Source organism: Sebastes umbrosus, chromosome 8, assembly GCF_015220745.1.
Source record: "Sebastes umbrosus isolate fSebUmb1 chromosome 8, fSebUmb1.pri, whole genome shotgun sequence".
Classification (NCBI taxonomy): Eukaryota; Metazoa; Chordata; class Actinopteri; order Perciformes; family Sebastidae; genus Sebastes; species Sebastes umbrosus.
In genome coordinates, this window is record NC_051276.1 from 18612864 (window position 1) to 18622802 (window position 9939).

Sequence of the window (9939 nt, forward strand, 5' to 3'; positions counted from 1 at the left end):
TATTCTGAAAAGTTGATCAATGGTAGTGAGTAGGTTGTTTTCAATAAAGGCCTTTCTAGTTCTTCATGTAATTTTCTAGGAAACAAAAAGACCTTCTGTTGCCACTGTGACTGCATTAAAGCACTTTCTTTATTAAATTTAATGGCTGTTAACTATAAAAAATGAGGCGTAACAAGAAAGCAAGGGTAACGAATACATCATAGACATCATAGACACAGTTGGGAAAAAAGCACACTTGCCTCAGATGTAGATGTCTTGGACTGTATAATAAATTTATAATAAAAAAAGAAGTACATAAAAGTAAAAATCTAATCATCCATTGAAGTCTGTCACATGCCATTTTGCTGACTGCTGCTCTTATATCATATCAGAGTAACTTTAACAACACCATGTCACTTTACAATTTTTGTCTCCATATGCACTGTTATAGTTTTCTATTATTTATTTTTCTATTATATTCTTATTGTAGTTTTTTTAAATACCTCTTATTTTGTATTTATTTGTCTTTCTCTATTTATCTGTACTATTGCTGTCCTTAACCTAAAGGTTTATCTTACCTTATCTAAGAAATTAGTCAATACAATGAACAGAAAATGTTTATGCGCTTCCTCTGTGATGAATGGCCTGTGTCCTGTGGTCTGCACACAGTATCCAATCACAATGTGGACTTTCTCGAATAACCTTTTAGGCAACTCTAGTGAAATCTGTTTGCACTACTCTGGCATTGCCCTGCTCAAAAATAACTGACCCACAGCCCCATCTACTGGTGTAATTGTGAAGTGCAAAATTAAAACCCAGACGCAGCTGCTTTCTTTACAAAAATGTTTATGGTCCAGCTGCTTCAAACAATAATTTTGTCAGAAAGAATAATAGAATATCTTATACATTTTTAAAGCTACATTCACACACATGAAAACATTTACACTTTTATAAACTATTTATAGAAACTTTAACACATTACTTTTGTAGTTATATGAGAATCTCCTTCAACCTTTGTGGATATAGAAACAGAAATGCCATGAAACAATGCTTCTCTTAAAAAAGATAAATACCCCCTTCCAGATCCTAGCCTGGCCCCTTTTTACTCTTCTCTCTGGCTCATGTTATCTTTCCAGAAACACTCCAATATACCAAATTCACATTCACATACTTTAAGTCCTACGACTGTGTGTAACGGATAATCTCACTCAGGTCATAGCCCGTCACCGCAAAGGCATAACCATCGCCGTCACAGAACTTGGCTCCACAGATTTGTGTGTCCGTCACACACTCGTTGTGCAAATGGGAAATCTAGGAGGAAATGAGGAAAACACACAGTCAGGGTTTCACTGAGAGTAAGTATAAGTTAAACATGGAGGAACCCACCATAAAATAAATTGTGCCATGATTCTGAACCTATTAAGAAAACGAGTTTTGTATCCTGTTTTATGTCCAGTTACCTCCACGTTGTGGCTCTCTGGGGTCATTGTCAGGTGCCACACCCGGACCAGCGAGTCCTCGGCAGCAGACAGAAGCTAAAGCAAAAGCAAAATCAAAAGGTATGAATAATATATATATATTTGAGATACACCTGAACATGTTTTAAAGCTAATTCTTGTCTTTAAATAGAAAATCTATGAATCCTTTCTTCTTACTTCTGTGTGCCACTTCAAATGATAAATGCCAACCCGATAAACTGAATTTAAAAAAATCAATCACCAGCCCAGAATAAGGAGCAATGTCCAGTGAGTATATCCAGCGAGCGTGGGCGTTGACCTCGGCATGCAGGATTCCCGTCACTGCCTCATAGAGACGAATCTGGCCCGTGCCGTAACCGGCCACCAATGTTCCTTTCCATAACTTGACGGATGAGCAGCTCACACTGAGAGCAGTGAGGGAGATGGAGGATGATTGCCGTCAGGGAATTAAGGGAAAAGATAATGGACATTAGATTAGAGCAAGGAGGGGAAATGAAGAATAAACAAAGGACAGTGGAACGGAACATAATGTAGAATAGATAAGTACAATGCATGAGGAAGGGAGAGAGAGAGAGATGTAAGAGGAGTTTTAGGTTAGGTCACTCTGTCAGTATTGTACACCAAAACTGACAAAACTATAGTACTTCTTACTTAAAGCCGGGGATGTGGTTGAGAAACACAAATTCCTCCCCAGACTTCCACACACACAGGTTGCCCCCATCATCTGCACTGACCATATCAGCTATGCACACCTGAGGGGAGGAAGACAGCAACAGAGAGGATTATTATGTATTATATAAAGTACTCATTTATTTAGGTATGTCAGTCATTCCTGGAAAGATTTGAGTTATCCAATATCAACAAAGATTCAGATAGACACACCATACCTCGCTGCCACCGCACTCCGAGGCCATGTCAGTGATGGACTCCTTGTGCCCGTCCAGGACCTCCGACAGGGTGATATTACTGCCTTTACTGGGAACATCAAATACTAGAATTGCACCGGATGAAACGCCTAGAGAGAGAGAGAGAGAGAGAGAGAGAGAGACAGAAAGAGATGTGCACTTTAGAGTTTTGCCCTGTATTTTGAATAAACAAAAATATATTCCACTTAGTACTTACCCACACATATGTAACTCTCACACACTGCTGATATCCCCCGAGCAAACACGGCCTGAGCTGGGACACAAATAAATTCCATGAGTGCACTAGATTAAGTATAAAACTGTCGATTAATACTCTTCTCTCACACACAAATGCGTGATTGCACAAATATGCATATATGAACATGTGTGTAAATGTGCAGGCAACTAAAAAAAGCCAGCAATATGTATGATTAAAACTGACAAAGCAAAAACAATAATAATAATGTAGGTGTAGATGCCTGAAAATCATTTATTTCATTATAATAATCAGGTCCTCCCAATGATGTTTTTAATTGTGTTTGTGTTATGAGGATGGATCAACTACACTGACATGTTTCTGGGAACAACAAAGTGTCATATTCTATTGTATCATATCTTATCATATTGAATTATATAATATATTTAATCTTTTCAGAGTTTTCATGCAAATAATTGAGACACATCAAATGTGTAGCAAATCCACAGTTTACATGCAAGTTTACCTGTAGGTGTTTCCGGAGTATCCAGTGCATGCCAGTACACCATCATGGAGCCATCAGATTCATACATCTAAAACAATAGATTTATAACACATGAGAGTAAAAGGCTGCAAAAACACATACATTCATACTTTTGTTTAGGTTCACATTTAAATGAACACTGGGTGACACACTTAAGTCCAGACATGCAGACTAGACACAACCACAGCCACTATAAGTATACAAATAGCAGAAGTAGCAGTGCCTCCTCCAAAATGTGGAGACTGCCGATGACCGTGCAGAACAAACAAAAACTCACCTGAATGCCTTTCTGAGAGGTCACAACTAGCAGCTCACGAGAGGGCAGAGCACAAAATGCAGCCTGTTACAAGAAAAACACAGGATTTCTTTATTTTTATGATACAGCCAAATGCATATACAGTATGCCAGAGCAAAAGACAAAATATGATGTTCAAATTAATCATTTTATATTTAACCAGCAACTCATTAAAGAATGCAGTTCATAAGCTAAGTTTATAAGCTTTCTTAACTGTTTGTGATGTGGTGTTCTTTTACGATTTTAGCACTGTACTACAAAAACACATTGGATTGGAAATTAAACAGTGACTGTGATTAAGTGGTTACTTTCAACCTCAATGTTAAAAGTGTTTGAGGGTGTTTGCATCCATATTAGTGCAGGATTTGCAGCCTTTTTTTACACATAGTGCCCCACCTTGAGATAGCTAATTGGATATTTCTCTCTCACTCTGCATGAAAACTGCTAACTCTGAAACATAGAACATTATATTTCTTCATGTATGCATTAGTAAAACAAAATAATGCATACATTTAGCTACATATAAATGTTTGCCAGTTAGGTAGAGACCTGCAGAAGTTGCACAGAGAGAGAGGCCTGACCTGCATGATGAGCGACGTGCTTGTGGCCACATTGGGCTCCTTGGACTGCAGCTGTCGGTGGGAGTAGTTGAGTCCGTCCCAGGACGCGCTGACCATGTTCACCACGTTGGCGTGGACCACCGTGAAGTAGGTGAGGCGCCGCGGGGCGATGCGCAGCACGCCCAGGTTGTTGTACAGCGACGAGGCGCTGTTCTTGATCTGGATGCTCTTCTCCTTGTGATACATGACGGAGCTGTCTTCTCTTTAGCAGCACAGTTCGTTGAAATGACAGAAGGCGATCTGGTGTCAGTAGAACTAAAGAAAATATAGAGTCAGAGTTTGGTAGAATTAGATTAGCATTTTCATTAAAACCGCAGCTGTCAGACTCCACAACCAGCACTGCTCCCAGTAGATAGATAGATAGATGGATAGATGGATAGATAGATAGATGGATAGATGGATAGATAGATAGATGGATAGATGGATAGATGGATAGATAGATAGATAGATGGATAGATGGATAGATGGATAGATGGATGGATAGATGGATGGATGGATAGATGGATAGATGGATAGATAGATAGATAGATAGATGGATAGATAGATAAATAGATAGATAGATAGATAGATAGATAGATAGATAGATAGATAGATAAATAGATAGATAGATAAATAGATGGATAGATAAATAGATAGATAGATAGATAGATAGATAGATAAATAGATAGATAGATAGATAGATAAATAGATAGATAGATAGATAGATAGATAAATAGATGGATAGATAAATAGATAGATAGATAGATAGATAGATAGATAGATAGATAGATAGATAGATAGATAGATAAATAGATGGATAGATAAATAGATAGATAGATAGATAGATAGATAGATAGATGGATAGATAAATAGATAGATAGATAGATAAATAGATAGATAGATAGATAAATAGATGGATAGATAAATAGATAGATAGATAGATAAATAAATAGATGGATAGATAAATAGATAGATAGATAGATAAATAGATAGATAGATAGATAAATAGATGGATAGATAAATAGATAGATAGATAGATAAATAGATAGATAGATAAATAGATAGATAGATAAATAGATGGATAGATAAATAGATAGATAGATAGATAAATAGATAGATAGATAGATAAATAGATAGATAGATAAATAGATGGATAGATAAATAGATAGATAGATAGATAGATAGATAAATAGATAGATAGATAGATAAATAGATAGATAGATAGATAGATAGATAGATAGATAGATAGTAACTTTATTGATCCCGAGGGGAATTCAAGTGTCCAGCATCACAGTTCCTTAGTGCAAAACATGTTAGTAAAAAGGCAGTGAAAAAGCTAGTAGTGCAAAGTACAAAGTACAAAAAAATATACCAGATATAAAAATACAAGGAGATGAAGAAAACTGTTAAAAGTGAATATAGTGCAGGGTAACAGCTGTGATACAGGACTATTAAAAAAGTGAATATAGTGCAGAAGAGACTGTTAAAAGTGGGTATAGTGCATTATTATCCGTCCTGCAGTAGACCACTTACACACCAAAAAAACTGACAATAACTTGATATTTTCAGGTGGAATTTCATTTCATTCTCACTGTGCAATATCATTTTTTCCACATTTTGTTAATAGTCTGTTTATTGTCAATACTGTATATACTGCTCCTATTTGTATGCATCCTTCTATTTAAATGGTTCATACTTTGTTACACTTTGTTCAGCTCTTTTTTGTTTTACTGTGTTAGCTGATGCATCTTGTTTTTTGCACTATCCCCTTTGCTGCTGTACACTGCACATTTCACACACATTAAAAACACAGTTATTAGGAAGCTACTCAACATTAGCAGTGAGCTATCCTAGGTATGTTAGCCAGAAAACCACTGCAGCGTAAATGAAAGGACACAGTTATACCTTTGAATCACACATTGCACATAATACTTTTGCTTCAGATTACATAACAATTATCCCAGCAGCCATTGGCGCTGTTGTGATCGACCATTACATATAAGGTTAATGTGAACGAAGCACTTTTCTAGCTCTTGTTGTTAGCAGCAGGATTACCTCAGCGTCGTTCTGCAGCCATAGAGACAACGCCGCCTCTACGTAACTGCGTCATACGTGCGTCCTCGGTTGCTGAGCAACCGAAGACTACATGGAAACAGGGGCTACACAGAAGAGTGTCTGGTAAGGTTATAAACAGATTTGAGATTATAACAGGGATTATTCATAATAAGTTATTATATGTGGAGCCAGATTAATAAATAATAAGTAAAATAAATAGTATGACCAATGGTCGACATATCTTGCATGACACATGATTAAAATGCTGTTTAATGACTTACTGAAACATATAACATTATATTTCTTCATGTATGCATTAGTAAAGCAAAATAATACATACATTCAGCTACATATACATGTTTGGCAGTTTAGTTTAATACATAATTTGCCCCTCCAACTGTGATTTGGAAAGTTCTGTTACAGCTTGTGATTCTACAGTGACTTCCTGTTAGTTAGTTAGCTAGTTGATGTTTTCTAGCAATCCATACACATTAACTAAAGTCTTAACTAGCTAAGACATTTCACAAGTTCTAATAAATAATTACAGTAAGCAATGGGATTGTGTTCACGTGCAAATGAAAGTCCTATAATGATTCAGGGCATTATCATTTCACATCAAAGTTCCCATGGAGAAATGAAAACTGTCAAGTTTGATCAGTACCACCAGAGGGTGGTAATGTTTACCATATGACATGCAACACAGCAACATGTCAACTGATAGGGACTAATGTAGGTCCATGTTAAATAGTTTTTTTTTTCCAGTAAATAGGTCAAGCTCTTCATCATAAATAAATAATAATAATAATAATAAATAATAATTAATGTGCTGCTAAAGACATGTAAATCCAGAGGACAGATGGTAATTTTGTAATGGGTTATGTATGAATAATGGTGATGTGTTTTGTTTTTTTGTCTGATGGGTTTTACTTGTCTATCTGTTTATGGTAACAGTATGTCTATTGGATGTGTAAAATTAATTTCAGTGCAAACTGACAATAAAGTTGTATCATATCATATCGTATCGTATCGTATCGTATCGTATCGTATCGTATCGTATCATCACTAGCAACCTCGTTTTTGTTTTTTCCATTTGTGTTTCACATTTCATACCAGCTTCTGAGCCAAGATGCCCCGCTCTGCAACCAACTCCCGAGCTGACAAGCGAGGACATAGGTCTTCTGTCCAATTGTACACACCTCCAACGCCGGACTCGGAAGAGGAAGATATTATCCCTGGTCGCTTAACTCACTCCCAATGGACGGACATGTTGATCCAGGAGGATGCGGATGAGGCAGTGGGGGAGATCATGGAAGAACTGTTGAGCAAGGTCATGGAAGGCTGTTTCAAAGTGTACATTAAAAGACAGGTAAAACTGAAAAGACATACTGCATATGCTCTTTTATTATTATTTCACTTCAATGCAAACATCATCTTACTGACTGACACTCATGGAGAGACCAATAAAATGATTGATCTTGCTGTCATCCATTTCAACCACACATAATACATGTACATATAACATCCATGATGTTGCCTGTCTTTGCCCTTAAGCTAGCACCTTTCTCCGCATCCTGGGCCAAGAGCTACTTCACACAGATTCTAGAGCGGCAAATCTTGTGCCCAGATGAAGGAGAACTACCAGAGGAAGCATCTAAAACAGAAGACTCAGAGCCTATGCCAGCAACTTCAGATGCCTGGATTAACGGATGTGTGCCTGTTGTAAATGCTAACCCTCAACCTCACCCTGCAGAACAACAGGTACACTTGATATGTCTCTTCTGCAAGTTCTTCTCTTCATATTTCAACCAAGAGGTTACCTGTAACCATATCTACAGTATCTCTATATTTGTTTCTAACAGGAGGCTGACATTGACCAGGTCCCAGTACAAACAGAGCCAAGAGTCAACCAGCAATCTAATGTTATGGCCCAAACAAACAGCTCTCCAACGCAATCTGAAAAGGTAACAAGTCCCAGGAGATCGGTCAGTTACGAGCGCTATAAAGTGCTTAGTCCTCGCCCCCCACCAAAAATTGATCTAAAGAAAAAGCAGCATGTTAATTTACCTCCCAAGCTGATTCCAGGCAAATTTCTGCCTCCCCTGTCCTGTTCAGTAGAAAAAAAGCATGTGGATGCAAAGGGTAAGGATCGGACACATTCTGTTTCTAACCACACGACTGGATCATCATATCAGCAGAAGCACTACCAACATATACCAAGGCTTGATCACTCCAGCCTGCCTCGACACAGCATCTCTCCTCAGTATGAGATCGTGGATAACAGCTACACAAAACCCAACACCAAGAAACCAAGTGGACTATCCAAACTAGACCCAAGATATAGCAAGCAGCAAACTGAGAGGACAGTAACCTCACCGAAGCAACTAACCAGCTCCAAGGATCAACCGACAAAGTTTCAGAGGAGAAATGAGGCCGATATCTGGCTGAAGAAATTGTCTCCCTCTAGACATAGAAAGGATGGGTTGGCGTTCTCTGGGCCTCTGAGGCTGGACACAATGGTTTTGGCCAAGGGTGTTTCTGTCTTGGATCCCCAGGCAGTTGAAATGAACCCTCATACTTGTAACCCTCCTACCCAGTCTGCCAAGCTGAGGCTGATACGAAGTGATGCAGCTGTGCCACTGTTTTCTGTTGATCAGGTTACCGCAGGTCCACCACCTCAGGTCACCCCATTGTTTCAGTCCAAGAACTGTGACAACTGATTATAAAATGTTGTGATAATACACTTGTATTTAGAGCAAAATTAGCAATACATTATCAGAATAAAAAAGATTCTTCTAATACAAGAGCACATCATATAATGTACGCTGTAGGCTAAAAAAAAATTTGGGGAAAAAATTCGGACTCAATCCATCTTTCCCTCCATGTATTTGTTAGCAACTCTGCATTGGCAATACAGTAGTGAGATACACTGTGCACATATAAAAATAGTACCTGATAAACTGAATACAATATATGCATTGTCATTCCTTTGATATTAATATACAATTACAGTATATATATATATAAAAAAAAAAAGCTATGTGTTCTAGCAATGCCTCCCACAACATATAGCAAAGATAGAGTTAGAAGTACCTCATATAAAAACTAGAAAGGAAATTTGATTACAGGGGCTCTCATGAGGGTTTTTTTCAAGTCTATGTCCATATGTTTTTCATGTGCAAAGCTCAACACCTACTGTGAGACTAAAATGTGTTTCCATCACTCTTGAACATTACCTGAAACTCAAAACAATAAATGAATTATCCAAGTCATATGGGACCTGTAATTACTGTATATATATATTTGTGTGCACATACAAGTATGTGCATGTGTTTTGTATGCATATTACACTAATTAATTTTCTGTGCCTTCATATACACTTAGTCAGTTTATTACAATAGGTACACCTATATGACAGGTGAAAATGTGAACATTAAAACCTTCATGAGGATCAGGATTCATTGCAGGGCTGTTGTATTAAACTATATTAGCTGTAGCTAGATGTACCTAATAAACTGAGTGTGTACACATAACATGCACACCAATAATAATCTGCAGCTGATGATTTAATACTGAAAAATATGATAATATTAAGTTTGTTCTATAATATACTTTTATAAATAAAAATGTATTTACTGCATGAGTTTATTATTATTATTTATTTTTATTTTTATTTTTTTATTTTTTATGTATTAAACTATATTAGTTGTAGCAAGGTGTACCTAATGAACTGAGTGTGTACACATAACATGCACACCAATAATAATCTGCAGCTGATGATTTAATACTGAAAAATATGATAATATTAAATTTGTTCTATAATATACTTTTATAAATAAAAATGTATTTACTGCATGAGTTTATTATTTATTTTTTTTCAATTTATTTATT

General features: G+C 36.8%; 2 protein-coding genes and 1 long non-coding RNA gene across 4 annotated transcripts; 1 reads left to right on the plus strand and 2 right to left on the minus strand.

The window, feature by feature from the left end:
* Positions 1 to 808: 808 nt before the first annotated feature.
* On the minus strand, positions 809 to 6157 carry wdr54 (WD repeat domain 54). Of its 2 annotated transcripts, none has more exons than XM_037779174.1 (10): positions 6052 to 6157; positions 3979 to 4272; positions 3380 to 3442; positions 3085 to 3151; positions 2580 to 2636; positions 2345 to 2472; positions 2109 to 2209; positions 1699 to 1861; positions 1440 to 1514; positions 809 to 1290 (listed from the first exon to the last, which is right to left on the minus strand). In XM_037779174.1, the coding sequence occupies exons 2-10, from the start codon at positions 4201 to 4203 to the stop codon at positions 1159 to 1161; spliced, it is 1011 nt and encodes a 336-aa protein (XP_037635102.1). In that variant the 5' UTR covers positions 4204 to 4272; positions 6052 to 6157; the 3' UTR covers positions 809 to 1158. The 2 variants fall into 2 exon arrangements, with proteins under 2 accessions (XP_037635102.1, XP_037635103.1); XM_037779175.1 differs by lacking the exon at positions 6052 to 6157 and adding an exon at positions 5902 to 5922.
* Positions 6101 to 9320, plus strand: LOC119493674. The gene is made up of 4 exons (XM_037779173.1): positions 6101 to 6174; positions 7165 to 7417; positions 7603 to 7809; positions 7911 to 9320. Exons 2-4 carry the CDS (start codon positions 7178 to 7180, stop codon positions 8766 to 8768), a joined length of 1305 nt encoding a protein of 434 aa, XP_037635101.1. The 5' UTR covers positions 6101 to 6174; positions 7165 to 7177; the 3' UTR covers positions 8769 to 9320.
* LOC119493676 lies at positions 9200 to 9877 on the minus strand. The gene is made up of 2 exons (XR_005208012.1): positions 9771 to 9877; positions 9200 to 9555 (listed from the first exon to the last, which is right to left on the minus strand). It is a non-coding gene; the product is annotated as an uncharacterized LOC119493676 (long non-coding RNA).
* Positions 9878 to 9939: the final 62 nt, after the last annotated feature.